The 25,407-nt window shown below is 39.9% G+C and overlaps 1 protein-coding gene across 3 annotated transcripts in view; it reads right to left on the bottom strand.

The window, feature by feature from the left end:
- kcnab1a (potassium voltage-gated channel subfamily A regulatory beta subunit 1a) overlaps positions 1-25,407 on the bottom strand; it is a 44,231-nt gene that overhangs the window by 5,287 nt on the left and 13,537 nt on the right. The window contains exons 1-7 of one of the 3 annotated variants that reach the window (XM_088300059.1): positions 23,851-24,220; positions 23,368-23,771; positions 7,581-7,624; positions 3,794-3,831; positions 975-1,054; positions 357-401; positions 8-52 (exon numbers count right to left, since the gene is read on the bottom strand). In XM_088300059.1, the coding sequence (XP_088156185.1) occupies positions 8-52; positions 357-401; positions 975-1,054; positions 3,794-3,831; positions 7,581-7,624; positions 23,368-23,576 (461 nt within the window). In that variant the 5' untranslated portion in view covers positions 23,577-23,771; positions 23,851-24,220. Of the gene's footprint in view, positions 1-7; positions 53-356; positions 402-974; positions 1,055-3,793; positions 3,832-7,580; positions 7,625-23,367; positions 24,221-25,407 lie in introns of those variants that run through there. The other 2 variants (XM_088300058.1, XM_088300057.1) reach the window with 2 other exon arrangements.

Here is a 25,407-nt window from a genome sequence, read left to right as displayed (position 1 = left end):
CACTTACTTTCCTCCCCAGTAAAGTTTGGTTGTGATGACCAAGCTGGATCTCCTACAAAATAGCAAAACAGAAAATGAAAGGAACCTTGATAGACTGTTGCTGTATTGATTTTAAACTCAGTAGTAAATAACCTTCCGAATCAATATTGTGTCTTTCTGTCTGTCTCTACTTTAGTTATTCAAGTCTTCAAATCAGACTTTTTGCTGTCTACTGTCACTATTTTAAGTTTAGTTGCTTTGGCTTTCTTGTCATCACAATTTATTACATTTACACGCTGCTTGTTGTTTTTTTTGTTTCTCTTTTATGACGGAACGATGGACTGATTTTATATAGTATATAAAAGTGTTTTTATTACCTCCAGCACTTTTTCTTCATAATGGTTCCAAGAATCACTTCGGCCCTGCAAGACAGAAAATAATTCATACTGTGAAAATAAAGTCACAATCCAACGAGAATGAAGTTATATTATTCTGAGGATGACTTATCTGATGAACAGTTTCTTTACTTGCTGGATCTCGTCAAGGTAGTGATAAATAATAAAATACTTGGCAACTTGGCTTGATTTAAAAAAAATAATAATTAAAAATATTATTCTATTTCCTGAGGTATGAATCAGATCCAGAGATAAATAAAAGATGACACGTAAATCGCCAATTTCATATTCATCTTTCGATGTGAAACCCAAATGTTTTCAGTCAAAATTAAAGGATATGGATTAATAATGTCCCAAAATGATTGGAATGAAAACGATTTGGATTATTTAAGAAGCCAATCAGCACCATGGTAATCACTTACTTAGTATCCCAATGACACACATTACAGTGTTTATTGTTGAATAGCTATCTTTTTTATTTTTAAATAAATTCATCACAAAGACTGAAGAAAAAAACTCCATTTCATGACAATATGATGACAATATATCCAAAACTAGTGGCTGTGAGTTGGAAAAGCAGAGACGCACAACAACACCCACCTGCCGCCCGCATAGACTTCAGCTGTGTCGAAAAGGTTGACCCCACTTTCGTAGGCAATGGTCATCAGCTGCTCTGCAATCTGGTAACATAAGTTTCACCATGAGGACTAAAAACTCCATCTCAGGAAAAGAAAAAATAAGCAGCATGCCTAAATGTTTTTTTTTTGTTGTTTTTTTTTTAATGGTCACAAACAATAACGTTCTGTCATTTTACTTCATTGACTCAAATGGATGCTAGGAAGAAGTTTAAATGAGAACATTTTCAGTTTAATTTTCGACACCATGTTATGGCATTTATAATGCGCAACCTCCACATTTTTTGTGCCGGTTCTTATGCATTTCCATAGAAATAAGCGTTCCGAGTAATAAACAGTAACGAGTAAAACATTTCCTTGTGCTTAAGTCGCTGTATTTTACGAACAGTATTTTATTTGTTAAATTCAATATTACCATAAAAAAAATACTAGATGAAGGCTTCCATCAAAGATTTATAAGACAAATGTTCTTTGTGTGTATGCTTGTGAGCAGTGTTTTTACTCCAGGTCAAATGGATCAGCCCTAAAATTCAACATCTTCCCATTAAATAACTTCACGATGAAAGATGAAAACATAACAAGACCATAAAAATGGGTACTAAAAATATGATTCTAGCAAGCTATTATTGCAGCCAAACTGCTCCCATGCGACGTGGAGCTGCACAAGCTCCACTTGGAAAATCAATCGTGAGCCGATGATGAAATAGTCAGTGTGATGTCATCTCGCAGTCTCCACCTCAACTCTGGTCCTCACTTTTATCTGCTCTTCAAAAGCCTCAACAACACCCAGTCAACAGGAGAGCAAAAACAAAAAGAAATAGCCTTACATAGATGATGCAAGAGTTTATCTACTTCTTACGGGGGGGAACACAGCAGATGGTGAGAAATATGAGGAATGGGGCACAGTGAGGTCCGGCGGGCTAAAAATATCCGGATTTCACAAGGAACCAAACCGTTTGGCTCGTTCATAGTGTTCCAAAGTTTAATTTGGAAATTGAGGAAGGTGATCATGTTCCATGTGAACTATATGACAAGAATGAGAATCAATGGAAATTTACCGGAAACAGGAAATTAAATTGATATACAGTTGTAAACCTCTTCCATGTAGGCTTCCTCAAAGTCTGACTTCATTTTGCTGTACTGGAAGATTTATTTTATGTCAGTTCAATTTTGTGTGGCGTGTATCTGTGAATAGTACAAAATGTGACCTAAAAATATTGAAATAGTTCTTAGATTATTATTATTATTATTATTATTATTATTATTATTTTGATATTATTATTATTATTATTATTATTATTATATATTTTATTATTATTATTATTATTATTATTATCATTATTATTATTCATTATTATTATTATTATTCGTATTGTTATTATTATTATATTTATTATTATTATTATTATTATTATTATTATTATTATTATTATTATTATTGTATTTCTGACGCACCTCATTTGATGACTCAACACTCGAGAACCCCTTGTGAGTTTAATTGCAGAGAAGCTTCGTGTTTAGGTTGTTGCTATAGATGTTTTTCTCAGGTGGAGTGGGACCGTTTGATTTCAGAAATAAAACAAGTACATTTTCTTGGTTAATGCCAGAAACAAGGATACTCAAATTTCCCACATGCAACGTACGCAATACTGCCTTCATCACACTACACCACATGCATATACACACACGCACGCACACACACACGCATCCACGCACACACTCGTCTCTGTCTGCATCAGTGATAACAATTCTGCTCAAAAAAGAGTAAAAGAAAAACACATTAAATATTTAAGAACGCACACACGCACTTAGCCAACAGTGTCTTTAAGTTAATTCGGAATGTTTAAATGCTGTTAAGATAAGCCACATGTTAGACAAGCCTTTTGGGTTGCAGATATCCCATGATGGATTACAACAAGGCTCCAGCCTGATCGTCTACCTGCTGAGCAAGGGCTTTGATGTAAGCAGAGAAACAAATGATCTTTAATTAAAGGACAACAGTTTAGCCTACCACATTGAGCCAATGATCATCTATCACAATAAAATACGTTTCATTGCCAGCAGCTATTGTCTGACAAAGCCTGTGTATGTCCCTCCTTAAACCTAATCAGAACGGAGGCATCGTATCTATCGATTGACGTCAACAGGAATGTTGAACCAACAAAGCGAGCTTCCTAATGGCAAGAAAATTTTCACAACACCCCCCCCCCCCTTCTGATCTGAGTCAGCAAAGGCCCGATTCTTGAATGTCTCTGATAGATCATCCCGGCCCATTATCCAATGTGTGAGGCATCCAAGCATGCTGCTTCCGTCCCCTGGTTAGAACTCAAACTGTGAAAGTGACAAAATGTCACCAGTGACGTTGAACTGGCGAATAATGGCTGGGAGGAAGGCGTGTGATTCCATAGCACTATGTCTTCAGGGTAAGACAAATAATACAGTTGCATAAGTTTACTGTTTGTGTGTCCTTTGCATTGCACACGCTGTGTGAGCGTTCGTACGGAGATGAGGGTCGTGAGTTGACAGGAGCCCTGAGGGACAGTTGACATTGACACATATCAATGACAAAACAATGCTTAGGACATTGCAACACCATCATGTGAGTATTATCTCACATAGAGCCTCTGACAAGCTGTTTCTGTCTGGTGGCTAGTAGCACAATACAAATATTTCTAATACTCTCCTATATTTTTTATCAAGAAAAGGGCAAAGTGTCCATTTAGTTCCAAAACGGCATTTTTTTTCTTCAATAAAAACATGAACGATGAAGAAAGTGAATCATACCTCATCCGTTATCTGACCCCCAAAGGTCACCCATGTACCTGAAGAGAAAACAGAGACACAATTGCATTAAGGCTTTCGATGACGTCAGTTTGTGAGCTGTGGCATATATGCGAGGAAACTAACGAGGCTGTCGTGTTCTCGAGAGAAACTATTTATCCTTCGATTAATGAATACTATGTGTGAATGCCTATTAGCGCTTCATATTATTATAGCGATGTACAAAGAAGCTGTGTGTGACCGAGTGCCCCATATCTTGCAATGTGTATAATGAACGCGTATGTCAGAATGCGGGAAGCTGATTAGCAGGTAAACAAAGCTGATGGCATGCAAAAGGTTACGCCACCACAAGCAAACAGACAGCAAATTCCCTCACTGAATTATCAAAATAGCTCTGTTGTGGGCAAAAACACTTACTGAAAAATTGTTGCAGCAATCCAGGAATTTACAAAAAAAAATAAATAAAATGCGGCAGGAACACCTATTTATGACTGCTTCAAACCTTTAAATGCTCCATGGCTTTAGTGTCACTCGAGGGATTTTAAGGGCTGCTTGACAACAGATAAGGATGCTGGCCAGCAACTTCTTGGAGAGGTGACCTGCCACCATCCTATTTCATGCACTTTCATGTTTATTTTCGGGGGGGGAAAAAAGGTGCATTAACCATTTGCTCTTTTTCCCCTCGGGACCTTATATGCTTTTTTTAAGATTCACATAAAACAGCATAACTTGTGATTCATTATACAACTCCACTTTTAGCTATTAAGGCATTGTGGCATTTGTTTCTAGGCAGAATCTATTAGGCTCAATAATGACTACGGGATGAAAGCTGCTAAAGGGTCCAGCTCACCTGCAGCCCGAATGAGGACAAATGCAAGAGAAAATGCAAACACCATCTCACCATGTCGCTCGGTTTCCTTTCACACTCCCACACATAATAATTCTTATATGTCCATTGTTGACATCTGTTGCTCCACTGTCAACGAGGGATTGCAAGGCATAATAAAAAGGCAGTTCACCACATGCTCAACTTTATGACAACAGAAGCCATTAGTCCACACATGGGTTATAACAGATCCTCAGATGTTCAATTTAGTGCAACTTAGAGATGATGCCCTTGGAAGTGTTGTGGTAGTAGCATGAGTCCAGCTGCTTCTGCAGCAGTGCACAACATCGACTTCCCTATCATCACTGGCCAGGGGGGTTAATTTGAGAAATTGTTGAGATCAGTAACCATGGCAACTTCACATTATTTCACCTACTCTATGCCCATAGCCATTATGTGATTATAACTGTGTGTTTTTCGATAGTATATACATTTCTTTTCTACATTTTGCACATACCTGTGAAATGTGTCTTCTGAACAGCTTTCTGGTGATGTGCGTGTGTGGGGGTGCGTGTGTGTGTGTGTGTGTTCAGTCAGCCCTTTAAGCTGTTTCCAGTGCGGCAGATTTGTAATCACTGCTGCGGATGTCCAGTCGTGGCTTTGTGTCTGAGTGGGAGGCTCAGTGTGGGAGGAAAACCCTGCAGAGCCCGAGTGTAAAGGCCACTGCACATATGGGATCAAGAGAGTTTTTGCTATTTGATGGAAATTGAATCCCCGTGAATGTCAAACATTGCTTTTTCTCTGTTGACTGCGGGTGTGCTGGTGGATGTAAGTAAGGTTGCTATGCAACAATGGTAAATCTGATAACTTTGTGACACTTGTTGGTGAAACTGAGAAGCATTTAAAAGGCAAAAAGGCTGGCTTAAAATTGACGGCTGGTAGCTAACGTTGCAAAGTCGTCAGCACGAAACACACAACAACCTTTGGATTTATTGTCGGGTGTGTTGTACGGGTTTATCTACTGCACTGCCTCTTCAAAATTAAGTTTGGCACACTTTTGGTTGACTATTTTGGTTGTTGTTTGAAGTAGTTTTGAATTGCACATCATCCTAGGATCTCTTACCAATATTACATCCCACTTATAAAGATTAACGAAATAAAATATGTCTCATTAGATTTTGCAGATGAACCGAGCCAGTTGTTGCATTCAGAAAAGGTAGCGTGAAAGGGAACAATTTGTGGAGGAGAGAATTTGACAAGCCCAGTGAGCGAGAGGGTCCATTAGAGTCCAAGAGAAGCTGCAGTAACTCATCAGCGCAGGTGCGTTTGCTCACATTTTTTTTTTTGCACTGCAGGCGTTTTCATCCAGGGTAAAATATTGTACAGATTCATCAATCGATGGCACACATTAGTCAAAGCTCTGCTTTGTCTGTGACAAGTGGACATAATAATTGGACGAAAATAACAAGCTGATGTGCAAGCGCTGAAGGTTCTGATAATGCTAATCATGATTTTGTAAGCGTGTGTGTGGGTGTGTGTGTGTGTGTGTGTGAGCAGTCCCCAACCAATTCACTATTTGTTGATGTCACAGTGAAGCAGCTAAAAATTCAAATTTTTATTGAAAAAAGTATGGACTGATCGCACAAATGATGTTGAAAATATTAACTTCCATTTCAGTTAAATTGGGAGCGGCTTAATTTAGACAAGGGAAGTTCTTCCAAATATTTGACCAAAGAATTAATTAAATTGTCTTCTGCCGGATGTGGAATAAGTGTAGAATACATTTTAATGGCCGTCAGTGTCAAGTCAATGACTCACATTATGTAAATAAATAATCAATTCAAATTTCCCAAGGGCAAGTAAGTTACAGAATGACAACGTGAACGAAAAAACAAGAATCCCTTCCTAAGTCATTCCATGCCAATATGAAACGCTTTGAGCTGTCCGGTTTTAAAATATCTGTCATAAGTACTCTAATGTAACAATATGTTTCTCAATGAAGTGTGGGAAATTTAATTCTATATTACATCATTGTATATTGTAAAAAAATATTTATTTGGGCTACATTTAGCATGGTGGATTCATAGATAGAATTTAACATTACAAAGTCATTTTAATCTGGGCCTGCTGGGTTGCTTCCATCTTGTTAGTTACAATGCATGTGTCTCAAATTAACAGTTCAAAGAGGCATATTCATATGTCATTTAGAATGGAACTCTCAATGCAAAGTTTTTTGCACCGTAATCTCTGACTTTTATACATCGCGTAATGTGTGTTTTGAAACGTTAAAACACAAATGCAAAGACCCGTAAATTCACACATGCAGTATGCACAAAGACATCCAACAGGCATGCCCTCAAGTGACACATGTCAGAGTGACGGGCAGCTCATCTGTGTTGCTCCCCTAAACGGTGTGGGGGCGTTTAGTGCCTCGTACAAGGGCACCGTGAGAGTGTCCAGAGAACACACGGTCTATCCTTCTCGTGACAAGTATCAATTTATATTTTCATGATCAAGCACACACACACATCCGGATTGATCTTGGCAACATCTCTTCGTTTTTTTTTCTTAGCCCCTCTCGTGTTCACCGTAGGCGCAATATGTGGCAGACAGCTGGCATTCGGATGACCTTTTCTCTACTGCACAGCTCCGTCAAATTGAAGCAGACCACTTAGACTAATGTGAGGCACACAAGTCAACAGTGATAATAGCTGAGGGATTTGCTTTGTGTGTGTGTGTGGGGCGGGGGCTCTATTTGGGACATTTATGCCATGCCTCTGTAGATGTGACAATTTATTAACAAACTTGGTTCACTCAAACAGAAAAATGAGTTCTTTTTTTCTTCATTTTTCATTTTCATTCTAACAACAGCTTTTTGCTCATGATTTTTTTTAATGACTCAATATACAGTTAAACATGTTGTCCCTCGGTGAATGAGACAAGAAGAAAGTGAAATGTACTTACCGAGTCCTAGGCAAGACACCCGTAGACCTGACTTTCCAAGGTTCCTAAAGAAAGGAAAAATATTAAAACTGTCAAAAACAGGTGAGCCATGATTGGTCGTTCGCTGAGCCCTGAGCTACTGTGATGTCATTTTCAGTTAACAGCAATTACCCAAAAAACGGGTGGATTTTACTGCTTAACACATATTCCACACACACTGCATTCATCAGAATGCCGTGTTTCAACTGGCAGAGCTGCACAGACCATATTCTTGCTAAAACACTTTTTGGGAGGACTTCCCCTTTAATGTCTGTCAATAAGACGTTCAGAGATTTCCATTAAGCTCACATCGTCGAGCAACATCGCATCTGCAACGTGCAACAGTTTATTTGACAGCATATTAATCATAGCTGTCGCCAATCTCCCCGTTAAACCCGCCTGTCAAAATCATTGAAGTGATTTATTGCTGACATGACTTCCGTGTCGCTCCATATCCCAATGCTTAATTGGACGTCCAAACTACATCACCCAAAGGTAATCAATTTTGGATGATGCGCTCGATCTTTCGCTATGTAGACACACCTGCAGCAAAGCACTGATTGTGGGTTTATCCCATCTCATCCTGACATGAATATGGATGAAATTCCATCATGACAGCCTAAAAAACGAGACTTTGCAAAGACTCCAGCACTTTCCAAGTACTTATTCCCAGTATTAGTGGTTGAAGATGTTCAGAGTGCTCTTACTGCTTTTATTACAAAAGTGTTTTACTTCCTGGACTTTATTCTTATTCCAAAATTCTTGCAGAGAGGTTCATAACTGTTGCTGTGCTCTTGTATGCGCCCTTCAGTGAGCCATTGTAGAGGTCTGCCTCACCTTGTTTGGTTGTCTAAAATCTGGTTGGATGCAATCAGCAAAACAAAATATGTAACACAAATATTAAATATATTATAGACAATTACCTGCCGTTTACAAAAGATAGCAACAATAGCCTAGCTAGAGTATAAGTACTAAACATTAAAGTTTATAATGTTATGCTTTTATTGCACTTTACCTTTGTCAACTCTGCATTGCGTCATAAATTGACATAATTTGAATTATTGATGACAATAATACAAATGTTTAACAGTATAGTGTTCACTATAATGTTTAAAAATACCTTATATAAAAATAAAAAAAAATTAAATGCATCCCAAGAAGTAAGAATAAATATGTTACTATAAATCAAAACCCAAAAGCACACTCTAAATCTGGACTCTTGGAATATTATTGTGCATGGTAACCTTTGGAATTTGCATATTGACAATGTTCAATATCATACCTTGAGCCTTCTCATGATTTTTTCTATTCTTTTGTTATTTTTCTAAACTGGCCAATTGATGATTTCGACCTTTCATTTTATTTGTGTACCCGACAATAAACTCGTTAGCGAAGCATCCTCTGATGACTCTCGCTTTAGCGTCAACTTGTATTAGTACAAACTGCACCAAATTAATTTTCATAGTTTGATGTTTGAGGAGCAATTTAATAAAAAAAAAAAACATGTATGAAGAATAAATGTATCCTAGATAATACCATAATGAATAAAAGCAGCTTTATTTGGAAGCAATTTGAGGTGGAGTTGGGTTTTATTAGCCTTTAGAACCACCCAGACAGAAGTGAACAACTTGCACCCCCCTTGCCTTTCTGGATTTGGTTTATTGGCTCTCCAGCGTTTCTGTTTTTTCAGAGCATCGAGCAGTAATTAAGTTGTATGCGTTAAGATGTATGCCTCCTCTTAGATTCACGGATAGGAAGATATAAAGTCAATGTTTATTCCAACTTTGAGGTTATATTATCAATATGCTCATAAACCATTCAGGTTATGCGCTGAGTGATTTTTTTTTTCTTTCAGATATGACGTGAGGTGCCACTAAAAAAAAAAATAAATAAATAACGCAAACTACTTTTAAGTTTTCTTGGGTCATCTTATTGGTTCCTTAAATATTGAACCCATGTGAGCTTGAGAGGTGGGATGATGATTGCAGCAATGCAAATAAAGACAGAGAGGACGAAAATAATATTTCCCACTCGGTAGATGCACTGAGAAAGTCATCAGCTCCTTCATTTGTAATCTGTCTCAAAAGGCCCTTGCAAACACTTCTGGGCACACCACCACCACCACTTAGTGTGTGCACAGACACTCACACACGCACAGTGTGCAGCCATCCTGGCCTATCAAATATTTATTGAAATTTTAAACCCCTGTAATCACTTTTCCAAACAGATCGAGCATATCAAGCCATCCCTTTCAATGAAGCGATTCATCTTCACCCAAACGTGTCTTCATTTGCTTGATGATGGACAGTAATGATTTTCTCAATTTCCCTGGCAACATTTAGCTCCTTTTCTTGCCCTCTTTTTTTTTCTGTTTCAGTGGTTGCATCATTGGCTTGCTCCTCAGCTTCAGAGCGAAATAACGTTGCACTTAATGCCAACTATAATTGGTAGAATCACCGAGTCGATATGCAAATGATGTAAAAAATATGTTTATATTAGATGCATTGCATGAACAGTTCGGAAAGCCAACAAATTAGGTGATAACATATCCTCTTGTGGAAGTTTTTTCTCCGGTGTGAATTATTCTTCAATCCAAATTAATTTTACAAAAATGCTGACTAAAATAGTGAAAACCTGCTTGACTCCAAAAACCCAGCTAGGCATGTTTTGTGGGACGGGGATTTCCAAGAATCATTTACTTTTGTGAACAGCCTGAGTGACCGCACAATTTCGGGCAGCTGAGCTCCACAGCAAACATCTTACAATGTTATACAATGAGTTGTCCCAAAAGTCTGGCAACGATTTCTTTTCTGCCTGTAATGCCCTAACATTTCCAAACAGAACTCAATTCTCATTCTTTAAGAAAAGCCACACTCAATCGATATCTCACAAGCTGTCATAAGGTATGTTAAAAATTAATTATTTACTTCAAGCTTTCATATTTCATTTCTGTCAGGATGTCTGGTTTTACACAGCATCTGTTTCTTCCCACTCCCACACACCCCACCTTTTAGCAACAGCAAGGGCAAAGCAAAACAGACAAGACTCAAACGCTCAAAGCTTTGGCTACCAACTGATGTCATGTATATGACCACAAAAGACAAATCTTGGAAGAAGTTTTGTGAATCATTAATCAACATTTATCCAAAGATCCTCAATTTCATCTTGCACCACAAATGAGATCATATTGGCCACAATAATACAATATACTCCCTTCAGACTAACAAAGCAATATCTATGGTGAATCGCAATACTATGATTTTTCATTAACTATGTAATGAATTGCTTAAAACACAATCAACCATCATTCATTTAAATTGAGTGCAATTGGGATGACAGCATTTTAATCGAATATTGTCCAGGCTTGACGTAACCAGCAATTTGACATAAAAGGAAATGCAGAGGTGACAAACGGAAATTGTTTGCGACAATGATAAACTGCACCAGCCGTTTATGAAATAAAGCATGCAGGGGACTGAAAACAGGCATCATTCAGTAATTAAAAGAAGTAGTGATGCAGTGGTCAGTTGGAGGCTTACTTTTTTCCCCCAGTGAAAGAACCATTCATCATACTATAACAAGTTAAAAAGTTGATGGACCGGATATGAAAAGACGGCGTGTTACTTTGCGTGTGAAGTCACTCCACTTCATCCAATTAATTGACCAAAAATCAAAGCGGGCATCATCCGTGAGCCCAACAATGAATTGGCCCTCGCTCGAATCCGTGTTGAGTCAGCTCCATATGCATCCTGGGATTAGTCCCCAATAAATACTTTGTGAAAATGTCTGTGTTCAGCTGTTTTGTGACCCAGTTGTATTACTTCAGTAAGACTCATATAGTCACATATAGTAACACTGAGACTAACACCCACATTTTTTTGGGGGGGGTGGGGGGGTTCATGAAATAAGTCTTACTGGTTGATTATTAACAAATAATTGTCGAAGTAAATTAATTGCAACGTAATTCATTGAGTTCACCACATCCATCAAAATCTATTAAAATTCCCATCGATACATATATGTATTTGTATTTGACTCCTAAGCCATGCGTCTATTCATCCATTTTTTTATAGCTCTTGTCCTTGTCCACGGTGATCAAAATAACACAGAACATAATCTTGGTGGCAACACAAGAACCCTTAGGGATAAACAAGGTTATACTAATATATATATATATATATATATATATATATATACTTTTTATTTAAGCAAGTAGAATCAATCATTGAGTTGTTAAATCTCATCTAATGCACGTCAATCTTGACCTGTCATGATGAGCCATTTCAAAAATCCGCCAAACCAACAATGCTGCCTTCGGATGATCTCACCAAAATGAGGTCTGCTGCACGCAATGAATGCAAACTGCTAATGAGTTCATATAGACTCTGACCACGCTAAGCTTCACCACTGCATTATTCACTACATCGCTTTCCAGCTCGCTCAGCCATGAGTTCACTGCAGTGGCTGTTGTAGCATAGAACCACTGCAGCCTTTTAGATATGACCGTTTGAACTTATGTACACTCGTCAACCATAGCATTGGGCACAATTAGATCCAATGTGTTCTATAGAACACAATCATCTGAGAAGTGAAGAGAAAGAAATACATTGGATAAAATGGGCTCGATTTTAAATGTAATTTAAAGCACATCATCAGATCAGAGAACCTCACCGCGTGTGGGTTAAGAACAGTCAAAAAGTGAGCACAGTCAAACTTCATTGCTCCCTTAGGTGCTTTCCAGGTGCTGATCTAATGTGCTCGTTAGCTTGTCAAGGAATGGACGTGAATAAGGCCTTAATGAGGCCATGCAAGCATTTAAATAATGTGATCACTAGTTAATGAAGCCCTGTTTTCATCACTAAATAAATAAATAACCACGATCTCCAGATCTTCCGTTGTCTCTCTACACCTTTCCTGCTCTTTTATCCCAAACGTCTGTCAACCCATGTTGTCTCATTGTTGTGGGGCCGAAGATCAACGCGGGGGAAAGAATGAAGCAAGGAAGGAGCTGTAATTACAGACCAATTAAGGGGGCTTGAAATAGGAAGGGGGTTCAGTAAAGCTACAATTAGCAGCATGTGAGAGTATGTTGTCATGCAGATGTGTACGGCCCTAATCACATGTTTTGTCCTCGGGAAAAGAGTTGGTGACAAAGACAAAATTGTGGGACAGACACTGGTAGAAAAGGGAAGATGCTTAAAGCATAAGCTGTTGGGGGTTTCATTTAAAACAAAGATGAAGAAGTATTTGTTATGGTGTGTACAGTAGTGATGGGAAAATGAAGCTTCAAATTTGCTTCATAAATCAGCTGTTGTATTTCTAGATGGCACTGTTTGTTAAATTAAAGGTTTTAAAAAAATGGCAATTCACAGAGAGTGCCATCTAGAGGAGTCCAAAAAAATACTACAACTGGTTCATGAAGCAGATTTGGAGCTTCATTTACCCATCACTAGTGTACAGTAATTCTAAAGTTTTTCTTTTCGTTTAGTGTCAAAATGTCACACCGATATACAAATAAGTCTTCCCTGGACAATATTCAGGAGAATTTGAGGTCTGTGTCTCTTGATATTGACCAACTCAACCCCCCTCCTTTCTGTGTGAAAATTGTCATGCGTTTCCCTGTTTTGTCCATTATGAAAAAATTAAGAAGATGCACCCCAAACAGTGATTCCAGGATCTCCTCGAAAAACCACACCAAAGAAATTTGTGATCATCGTGAGATGTGTATTGCCCCTGGAGGTCTATACTCTAAAGTAGTAAAAAAAAAAATTATTAATGTCAAAAGCAATGCATGAAAATGAGTGCATAGGTCAAACCACTCCTTGGAAAGATTTACTTTGGTGTTGGCACATAACAGGATGGGAAGAAATTGGAGTGGAAGCAGAGCAAATCAATCTTGGGGGGATTTGACAATCAGCTGAGGGGGTCCCTGGCACACGGTGTGATTGAATAGATGTCCGTAGATCTCATGCCAGCTCTCAATCACTTCCTCTCGTTCAGTTTCACACACTGACTCTAATGCCACACGTATTGTACGATCACTCACTTTTCAATTTCCTTTTAATTTAAGATGTGTGATTTGTGTGCTTGTGGAAGTTCGCATACAAAAGCAGCTTTTAAAAGATGACACGATCTCCTCACTTGTCCAGAAAAAAAAACAGCACATTCCCACTAGGTTATTTTTTTTTTTTCTGGCACCACGTTTGTGCAGACGAAACCTCAAATCCAGAGTGTATAAAACACCACCGCATAACCTCCACTAAGACACACAAACACACATTTGAGAAAAACCCCACACAACAGAGAGCGTCTCGCTCGCAGCTTTTTCTGTCATTCGCATCTCCATGGAGACAGAAAGTCAATTACACGGCCTTCGTATGAATACAAAACACACTCAGTCGCTTTTCCTGTACTGTGGCCTGGGAAATGATCCTCAAACACATCGGCAACTTGCATATTTTAAAAGCCTTCTTGGTTTTTGGGCGCTCTGCTTATTTAACTTTTCTGGCTTCTTCATGTGAAAGTTGCAAAGCACCATGCAACTTGAGAATTTTTTGATGTTTTTCACCACATCGCATCTCTTTTGACCCCTCGTTATGGCAGTAATGTCGTGTTACTCACAAGGACATCAATACTGGCAACCAAAGTCATCTGGGATTACCCTTCATGGATGCTATAGTTCAAAGGTTGTCTTCAGAAAAACATATTCTGTGACTTGAGATTGTGCGGGTCCCCGCCAAAAGCATAATTAGCATAAATAGTGACCAACATGGTAGACACAGCTGTGTGCATGTCATTTTGAAATGATTTTGATCAGACTCTGAGAACTTCAATGATATAACGCTCACAGTTTAGCTTGTTTTTTATTTACCGTACGCAAATAGGCTTAGTATTACAGACAGCGGTAGGACTCAGAGTTGCAGAAATCATTCCTTGCTGACACAGTTCTCAACAGAGAGGGTCAAATGGTTGCTGTTGCGTCTAATGCGCGGCTGCACGTACATATGTAAAAGCCAGGCAACCATGCGGAAAACATGCCATCAGCCTCAGGGCTCAGTTAAGTGGTTCTTCTCGATCACAGCACAAAGGAAGACATATACACCTGCACCTATTCCTCACCGCCACCTTTTGAGGACTGAACGAAAGCAGAATATAGGTGCGTGTCAGTGTGTCTTGTGCCCACTTTGGTTCACAGTGTTATGGGCAGCAAGAGACGAAGATGGGCACTTGACCCTTTTTTGACGGTCAGTCCCTCATCCTCTGGCTGCTATCGCGGTACCCATCCAGAACGTGGGCGGGGGCCAATTTTTATCGGCCCCTGACCATGTTCCGCCCCATAAAAAAAAAGTCCCTGCATGACGCCACCGCAGGATAGAAGCTAAAACCAAAGGTTTAGTTAAAGATCATGGTTTGTGAAAGACAGAAGCATGACTGCATTTCCTTATTCTGACATCACGTAACCCGCACTACTGCGGCATACCATTACAAGACGGGGGGGACAATATCGCAATCCCTATAACAATCATTATCTGGCTAATTTACTATTCAAATCCGCTTACCTTATTATGGCCTTAGTAAGATGGTAAGTGTTTCGTCAAATCCCAGTGGGTTAACGGTTTGACTTTCCCTCTGTTTTCTCTTTCTGTGGTATTTCCCCTTTCCCTCTTGGAATGGTACGGCCCAGTAGCAGGCGGGAGGTGCGGAATACGTGATGTCATAATAAGGAAATACAGGCAGGCTTGAACGCACACTGCTGTCTCACGTCTCTTCATACACAAACAGTTTGTAGTGGCGCTTTTGACGTGTTGTGGGTGATTTCTTTTGTCGTTTTCCCATTTTGCAAGTAGGTTCGTCAGACGCACGGGCCGAATTGTGGGCCTGATGAAAATCCACTTCCGGGTTTGTTAATGAACCCTTTTTTAAAATTTGTCACCTGCCACCACCCTCCCCAAAATGGGTGACCGTTCCGCCCCCGGGACGAACTCCCCAGCTGTATAAACTACTTCGTAAAGCAACCATTACAGAATATAAAATCACATCTTTTGCACAGTCCTGCTAATTAACGAATCACCAAACCACACTGACCATGATCGAAACCTAAAAACAACTTTTGTGCTTGATTGAAGAAGTGATGCGTCATGCCATGAGGAAGGACGAACAAAAGAAAGTGTCAGCATGGGAGAGTGAGTGCATACGCACACGTGTGGATGCATTTGTCTTCATTTATAGGCTGTGAGGGCAATTTGTCATCTGGGATGCTTTTCATTTTGCTGACTTGCACGTGCACACGTGTGCATACAGTGGAGCTCAAACACTCAGGTTTGAATCACTTCATCACCAACACTTAATTGCCTGTAATTCTGCTTCACATCATCATCACAATGACATCCCTGGAGAATAATGAACACAAGCAGAAGAAGGTGGACTGAAATAGATGCAAGGTTGGCATCCACATTGTCTCCTTCCTACAGGATTATAATACTTGCAAGATCAAAATAGACTCAAGTCGCATTACATCAAGACAACTCAAAGATGCCACGGTTTGTAAGAATTTTTGATGTCTCTCATTCTGCAGTTTTTTACACATTTAGAAGGATTAGGGCAGACATACTACACAAATAAGTCATGTGAAACCACTTGACAGCATAGTGCACATGCATGCCATGCATGTGGTATGTCTCAGTTCTGCAGGCATGCCAAGATTGTTGATGCATGTCTGTTTTTGCATATTATTCAGATTTTATTTGTAAAACAATATTTCCAAATGTTGAACCAAAAGATGTCAGCATATTACAAGAGACTTTGGTTTGACTTCAGTTGTGCATGTATCAAGGTTTACACGAATTCCAAAATAAGGGCTGTTGAGAGAAGAACATGAGAAGTAAATAATAACAGGAGGTGACAAATCACTTGTTCACAAAATTAAGGCTAATGAGTGCATTTTTATGCTTGTTAACATTTAGAATTGTGGAACAACTAAGAATGACTAAATTATTTGTGTATTCTAACATTAACAAGGGTTTGCTCACTTACCTTGTACGCCATTAAGAATGTTACATTTAATGAAAAAAATGCCTATAAGGTCAATAAAAAGGTTTAGAATGGATTGATCAGTTCCGGATTTTTCTATAAAAATATATTTTCAAAACCACATTGCAAATGGACTCTAAAAAACAAAGTCCAGAGAGAGCCAGCGGTACAGCAGCGGAGAGATGGTTCGAGCAATCCCACTTGGTTGTTCGGTGCACATTTAATGTTATAAGACCCTCATGGTGGTGTATCATCCAATTTCTACGACTCATCCTGTTATTAAGGGTCTCGCCGGTGTGCTCAGAGACTATTTTTGTCGTGGTTAGAAATCATTTATCGATTTCACACAGTCTTCAATGGCATTTTCGGAATTCTTTGAGTTTCTGCATGGCTGTATGTTTGCTTTGTGATGTTTCACAGCCACTGTTTTGATCAGCACCGAAAAGCCCAACAAAGACTTTTTATTTTTCTAGTCATCTATTTTTGCCAAATAAACCATTTTCAAGTAAAATCTTCAGTATGGACTAGTTATGTTTTTTGCCATGCAAAGAGGTGCTGTTCACCTGTGTTCTGAGGTAAATGATAGAACCAAAAGAGTCAAGGATATGATTTCCATAGCAACAAGAAAAGAACATTGGTTAGTTGTGAGGTAATTTGAAACATGACGAGCACGCAATAAGAAATGCATTATTACAGTATTTGCTATATCAGGGTCAAAAAGGTTCAGGAGGTTCCATCAAATGTAACTTTTTGCTGATGCTCAATTGCTTCGCTAATATCGAGCACTGACACGTTTACAAGAATGTGTAAAGTGGCCTCTTTTACATTACTATGCAGTGCAAATATCTTGGCAGAGGAAGAGTCATTGAGAGTTTTCTGCAAAATAAACTGTATGCAAAGACCAAGAGCAGAATGTAGAATGTAGAGTTGTTGGTGGTGGGGGGACGAATCAATTGACTGTATAAAAATATACATAACTTTTTGCTGCATGCACTTTCAGATGCCGTTTGACATTGTATATTTCAGTCCACTTTTGTAAATGCTGCTGAAATTCGTAGCATAAACAAAATATGAATTAGTATTTATTTACACCTCCTTTTATTCGTTTGCATTCCTGAGAGGAGAGGTGCAACATACTGATGAATAGGCACCGCCTCACAAGGGACCATTGACACGAGCACCATGCATCTACTTTATGAAAATATCAGTTACAAAGGAGCCAATGATTACTGACGATATTTTACGGTTCCATTATGAGAGGGTTTTTTTTTTTTCAATTCTATTCAATTAATTTATGTTTAAAGTGCTGCGTCGAGATAGGAGTTGAAGATGTGACATGACCAAGCTCATCTCAAATCATCTTTTCTGATTGAAATTAATCCACCCCCCAAAAAATAAGAAAAATGTATCTTTTTGGCTGGATTAAACATCACTCTATAATATTACACAAAGTACTGAATTAATTCAATAGAATGCAAACAAATTAAACAGTTTTTGCCACTTGTTTCACTTCAATTCAATGGACTAAGTGCTGGTCCTTATGCTGTGTCCATCTTGGCAACATGGGGCGCTATAATGCAAACAAGTTGATAGACTGTATATGGAGTCAATTTCAGCTCCTCAGTAAAATGGAGTTATGTTTATCATTCTTTGCAGAGGATAAAGAGTATATGCCATATTCTGATTAGATGTGTTGTCTCACCGATGCGCTTTGCTTAGTGGCATTTCCAGTTATATGATGCTATTAAGCAACCAGACTTTGAAGAAAACGTACGTGTAAAAACACAACCTGTAATTCTGCGGTTGCTAGTTTGATGATAAAATCAACTGGGAGTGGCAATAAACAGTTTGAACCCGTTTTTTATTTTTTAAGTATTCAAGTTCACCATCTGCCAAATTGCTACTTGTTATGAATCTCACTGAGATGAGTTCAGTTCTTCACATCGACTGCGTTGATACCATCATTGGCGTCGACAAAACGTTGTGATAATGTTGTATTGAATCGAAATGATTCTCAGTGTGTTCATTGCCAGCATGGAATTACAGGAAGACGCAGCAGTCTCAGGATTCAGTAGTGGCGTACCACCTTGAGGCATTGTCTGATTATCTTAAGATGGATGGTGCAACCCGCTATCCTATAAAGTTGTAGTGCACCTTGTTAAATAGCATCTGCCTGCTACACTGTTTACTCAGTGAACTGAGAGGAAAGGGGCACTTATTCTAAGTGAGGTCTTGCCAGTTGACTGCCCCTTCTAACAGGCTTTTGGTCGTAGCAGAAATGGAAAAATGACTCTGAATGTGATATATTATTGAACAGAAATCCTTGAAATAGCATTAAAATAGCAAAGGGTTGTGTTTGGACCACGTCAGCTACATGGCCCACAGGTAAGTGGCACAATATCAACCTGACAAACAACCAAACAGATGTTATCCATCACCCGGCAGTGTCATTTGAAAATGAGTTAGAGCTTAAAATTAAAAAAAAATAAAATAAATCATTGAGGTTAACTGACAGACAGGTTTCTATAATGGAAGTGTTTGCGTGAAAAGGCAAGACTGTAAAAGTGTCAGAGTGCACGAACACACACTGGCTGATATAAAGCAAAGTGCATTCTGTGACGTCTGAAGTTTGCCTCCATTAATTTTACTTTCATTCTTTTCTGATATTCCCCCATTTTTGCTACTCATGCCTTGACTCACTTTCCTTGTTGCTGGGAATTCAACATGCTTACCGCTAAATTACCATGATGGCAAAACTGCACCTCAAAGCTCCGGCTCGTTTCAAAGGCAGCCAGGAGATAATGGCGAACGAAAGTCATGCATTTCAGACATTAAAAAAAAAAAAAAAAGACAAATAAGCAATGTTTACCTCACTTAATTTTCAAACGTATATCGGTATAATGTAGGCCAAATGCTAAAAACATTTTTGTACTTGCACATGCGCAAATCAATACCCTGTGGCATTATAAGAAAAATAATGCTGTTTTTAGCATTTACGTACTTTGCAAATACATTTGTTTACACCACACTGGCAGTTCCACGCTTCCATATGTATGCTTGCGGTATGTCTCATATTTTTGAGGAAAAAAACAAAAAAAAAACTTTCAAATAAGTGAAGTTATGGAAATCGGTTTTTTTTCCTCGGCCCCTCACCCACTCATATCTCAAGACTCCACCGCCACCTTAGTCCAAGGAGGGGGGGGGGGGGGGAATCCTGGCACCGTGACTGGTTGTTTGTCAGGCTGGAATGAATCTACCTTTTGAATAAGTATGCACATTAAAGTCAGCTCACATGTTATTTAATTTCTCTTTTGAAATGTGCAGATTTCTACTTATGCTGTGTTGAACATGAGCTAATCCAAGCCCCACTGTTGTTTGTGCAAGACGGCATGCGCACATTAGTAGCACTACCTCTGGAAGCAGGTGGTGTGCACAAGCCCTAGTTCACTGACTGATGAAGACTTAGATGGTCATGCAGCTCCCATGCAGGAGAATCACTGTCTGCTCAAAGCAACGCAGACCTGACGGATTAGCATGAACATGGTTTTCTGCTCGTGTTAACATCACCAATTGCTCAACATTTACGGGGTTGGTTGCAACTGCTGAATTTAAGTTTGCTTTCAGTCCTCATGGTATGTTTTTGGTAATTCCAGAAGATGCTTTTTGGCCCAATACAATGTGTCTCTAATGACTGAGATGTGAGTGAGTGAGTGAGTAAATGGCCTAACCACCAGTCGACTGACAGAGCGCTATTTTCGTAAAAACGTGAGTAACTTCATTTTCGTGCCAACGCAAGTCTAATCAAGCGTTTTTGGGGCAGTATCATCTGACAATTTGGTAACAGAACGTTATCAGTGCTCAGCGGGCGACATTCAAATGGCAGTAATAAGTGAATATATGGAGCAAAGTAAGTGCTGTGTGTAGAGAATTGATATTAATTAGACCCCGCCATGCATTTCGAGTGTGGGCTCTGGTGACGGCTCTGACGGTTATTGTCTACTACCACTGACACACCCGCAATTGTGCATGTTTTTGCAGAGTCATCTAATTTCATTTTTAGGAAAACAAAACCGATTGAGATCTGACACAGCTTGGACACTGACAGCCATATGAATACATGTAGATCCTATTTGTTATCAAGGCTGATGGGTCAATACACCTTCTAGTCACACTCTGCCATGAAGTGTCATGTAATTTCTCAGTTACTCGCACCCATCTGTCACGCATATTCATATTGGAAGGGTGAGCACTCAAAGCAATCGTTTCAGCTTTCTCTGTGAAGATCAATACATTTACTGTAGTTACATTTTTTAAACAATCTAGAAACGGGCGACAAGGTGGATGATTGGTCCAGAGTTTGATTCTGATCTTCCTGTGTGGAGTTTGCGTGTTCTCCCCATGCCTGCGTGGGTTTTCTCCGGGTACTCCGGTTTCCTCCCACATTCCATAAACATGCACGGTATCTTAATCGAACACTTGTGTGCCCTGCGATTGGCTGGCAACCAGTTTAGGGTGTACAGCATCCCCATGACCGTCGTGAGGAGAAGCGGTTCATATGATGGATGGATTTACAATCTAGTAATCAATATACAGATTGACAATTCCAGTCATGTCTTTCCAAATCTAATCCACCATGACAAAATACTTCTTGTCTTGCTTCCTGTCAGTTTTCTTCCCCATTATCGTGTACTGCTGCCGCCACTACAAGAACGCGTGGTACCCAACTCATAGAATTCCCCCCTGTCTCAAAGCTCCCATTACTGGCCCAGCTGCACCGCAGCCCAACTTGGATTACATATTGTTCACACAGTGAGTAATTTGAGTAAGGTTGCGAAAAGAGTGGACAGTGTGACACCTGTTCTTAAAATGACCTGCTTCCCAAAACTATGCTTTGCCAAGCTTGAATGTTACATAATAGTCATCAGTATGCTTGGAGAGAGAAAAACATACATGGAAATTGCACTGTATTTCCAGCCATCCATTCATCCATTTTGTACCTCTTACCGTGATCAAAGTCATGGGTAAAGAGCGGGTGAGAGTTTGTGAACACCCTGGACTTGTCACCAGTCAATCGCATGTCAATGCTTATAAAGTTGAAATACTGGATAGACAGTCCTGGATTTTACCCATCTAATATGGTGAGTTGAGCCATTTCAAACCTGTCAACCTAATGAGAAGGGCATGTGGCCTCAAAGATGGATGCATAACAGCAAGTATTGTAAATCGCAATACTTTTGCTGTAGTTTCCCTACCTTGCTATGGTAAAGAGTTATATCGACAAGCATCAAAGTACTTAATAGCATCACTTTTCCACCAGCTATCTGCCAGACACCCCCACACATACGCTATACAGAGCTTAAGAAGATGATAGCGGGATTTTACTCAGCATTCTCAGCTTGAGACCAAGAGAGTCAAACACACAAGATGGCAGAGGTCAAATTGGATTCAGACGTTCTGCCCACATTGCAGATCTGTGTCATCAAACCACAGCAAAAGGCGTGGAGGTGTGATTTTTTGGGCGCGTGGGAGAGAAGCCGAAGCATATGAGCTCTATTCCATTCATGGCCCTTGAAAGCAGGTGGAACATTAGCGTGTTGATGAGGAAAAACAAAAAGGAAGGTGACAGGCAGAAGGAAAAAGAAAAAAAAGTAGCCTGCTAATGAGAACCATCAGGTACCAATCTGGTGGATGTATTCATAAACCAAACCTTGTCACGTTTGACACAATGAGAAGCTTCCGTAATGAAGTCTCCTCACTTTGCGTTTGAAACTAATATCACATTGTCAAAAATTGTGCTTGTCTTGTATTCTCCACTTAACAATAAAAGTACCATCTATAAATTGAATATATCATGTTCGGTATCATTTCAGGCTTACTTACTGTAAAACAAAATCTGGACATTTGTGTTTGCTAGATTATTTCCATCATCCAAGATGGCAATGTTCATCCTTTACAGAGCGTTGTTTCTCACAGACTAGGCCCGAACCCATCTTTAGCCTTCAGCTTGATTGCCGTGAACGTGCTAGAATGACCACCGGCTTGACCAGTGGAATGCCAGCTCTGCAATGTGAAACCAGACTGTTATTGCTCTCTAGAGCACTTCTACATATTACGCACTACGGCGGCTTTAAAAGAAGACAGAAAATAAAAAAATTTAAAAAAATGCATTTTTTTCCTCTTATTGCTTGAGACTTCAATCATCAAATCCACCAAAGAATATCAAACAATAGTTAGTAGCAACAGCCAGATTAGGTACTTAGCATGGGAACACATTACACGGGACACAACACACACACACACTCAGCGTGCTGCTCGTCCTTACAAATAATGAATTTCACAAGTATGAAATTTGCTGGCAAGAAACGTTTTTCCAACACAGAAATAAACTAAACACAAAGTTGTCATCCTGTGTTTGTTTGTATTTTTTTACAAAAAATGCAGTGAGGTGATATAAAAATAACAATGTTGCTTATGCAAGTAACAAATTTGAATAAGATTGTTTTTCGCATGGTAAATATGATTTCGTCTTATGATGACAGAAGATAATTACTCTGAGTGCGGCAGTAGCTGTCAGCAAGTACGGACACGTAGAAGATTCTCCAAATTAGTGCTAACCTCATTGCAAGTATCACCAACTTTTCTGTTAGTTCATTACTTATGAAATTCCAGCTAAATAGCAAGAGATCATGACAAAATATTTGCAGGGGGGGGGTAAAAGTCAATCAAGCCACAAACACACCTGTACTTCATTCCCGTGTGTTTCCCGGTGGACTCCTTGAGGGAGATGTGGCGTGGAGTGAAGGAGCCAAAGCTGCGAGCGATGATGGCCACCGTGCGGAACTTGGCCCTGGCTTGGTTGACCACATTGGGGCTGGTGGCGCTCTGCTTGCTGTGGTCCCCATTGCCCCTCTTCAGGTTGTGGTCCGTGCAGGCAATGGACACCTGCATGGCTGAGCTTCCGGCAAGGAGAAGGGCTTGAGGTCAGCGGGGAAAAGAACTGATGGCTCCGATCAGTCCCGTCTTCTTTTGAAGAAAGTCTGAATGCTCAGGCTTAAGTTTTGCAGGAGGCAGATGGGGTCTTCATTTGCCGCTTCTCCATGTGCATCACTTTGCTCTATGAAGATTTCGCTCTTTTCTAATGCTCTAATATCAAGTCAAGAGGAAAAGAAATTTAAAAATCAGCCATGAAAAGCCTTGTAGACTGCATTTCTTAGTTGCTTACTGAGCAATCAGCAAGTTATCCCCTCGCTCGCCGGACTTTGTCTTTGCCAGTGTGATGCCTCTAATGCCGCTTCCAGCTGCAGAATGACAATCGGAGGAGCTGGAGGGAGCGATGGAAGCACGAGAGAGAGAGAGAGAGAGGGGGAGAGATGCTGCACTCACTGTGGAAAGCGGTGGTGTGTGAGTGTGGAGGAGGAGGAGGCTGGCGTGGAGAGGGTCAGAGTAGAAGCAGGAAACAAGATGGGGGTGGGGGAGTCACACTGAGGTCCTTCCAGGGTGCACAGTTACATCGATGCCCTCAGCACTTTTACGACTCACTTCTTTCTCCTGGTTCCCTGCTCACGATCTTCAAACGTTGTGCCACTGGCCGCTTCATCACTTCCCACTGTCTCTGCAATGTGGACCTGAGTCGGTTGCACTTCCAGCTCTTCTTCAGTTTTTTTTTTTTTTTGCTTAGCAGCTCCATCGACAGCACACAAGAGGTTTGGGTTACAGCACGCACCTCCCACTCCTCTCTCTCTTGTCTTTGGCTCCCACTGCACTTGTCTCACTTGCGAGGCTTCGAGACTTTCCTCAGCTGTCCCACAGCTTTTGAACAATCACTCACATCTGTATTTTTATTTTTTTTTTTTTCATTTGTGGCTCAAGTCGTCACTCTACGCAACATACACTTAGCTTCATTTTTGTTTGGTGCCTGGCCCTGCTCTCTTTTTGAATGTTTTCCAAATACAGAAACCAACGTAGGCACTGTCCTTTGGAGTGGAGCAGAAATGGACTGCATCAAGCCGTTGCTTAAAAAAAAAAAAATAAATTAAAAAAAAAAAAAATGTTGGACAAGCCAGGATCTGACTGGAAAAGCCATTGCAATGTGAGCAAGAAAAAATACATGTCATCATTTTGTCTCCTGATTCCCTCACACTCGCTCAACATCCAACTCCCACAGGCAGCCACAAATCACAGCAAACTGGCAAGAGTTGGATGTTTGAAATGGGGGAGGTGTAGAGTGTTTAGAATATGAAGAGAGGAAATAACTTAAAGCGACTAGCAAATCAGGCTAAGGCGACTATTTTTTCGCATGCCTCGCTGCAGCACAGTGTCTTTAAATGTTTGCACAACGTTGCGTGAATATTTGATGCTCTCCAATAAATAGAAAAAAAGCACTGTAAAGCTGAGGTGAAGGGAGCATTTTTTTAATGTATGGTCTTTGGCTGTAAGTGCCACTTTTTATCATCCCAGTTAATGTGTAGGGATCAGATGTGCAAATAGAGTCAACACACTTAAAGCCCTATTTTCATTCCCAGGCCCGATGGGAAGTGTTGCCTGTTGACTTTCAGGGGTTGACGTGATGTCAAAGGCTGGCCAAACCGTTGCAGGTCGAAAAGCAACACATTTCCTCTACAGTGATGGAAACGGGCCATTGGTAGTGTTGAGGTTCTCATATCTGACGTTTGTGCTGCCGGCATGGACTCAGTTCCCGTTGAACGTCTCATACGCAAACACCAGCGACTACCGACTGGCAAATAGTTTGGGATGTTCTTGCCCTCTTTTGGTGATGAGT

The sequence above is a fragment of the Idiotropiscis lumnitzeri genome, chromosome 7, assembly GCF_059441095.1.
Source record: "Idiotropiscis lumnitzeri isolate Australia: NSW breed Sydney's pygmy pipehorse chromosome 7, RoL_Ilum_1.0, whole genome shotgun sequence".
NCBI classification, from domain to species: Eukaryota; Metazoa; Chordata; class Actinopteri; order Syngnathiformes; family Syngnathidae; genus Idiotropiscis; species Idiotropiscis lumnitzeri.
The sequence above is the reverse complement of the archived record's forward strand: the minus strand, read 5'-3'. Positions and strand labels throughout refer to the sequence as shown.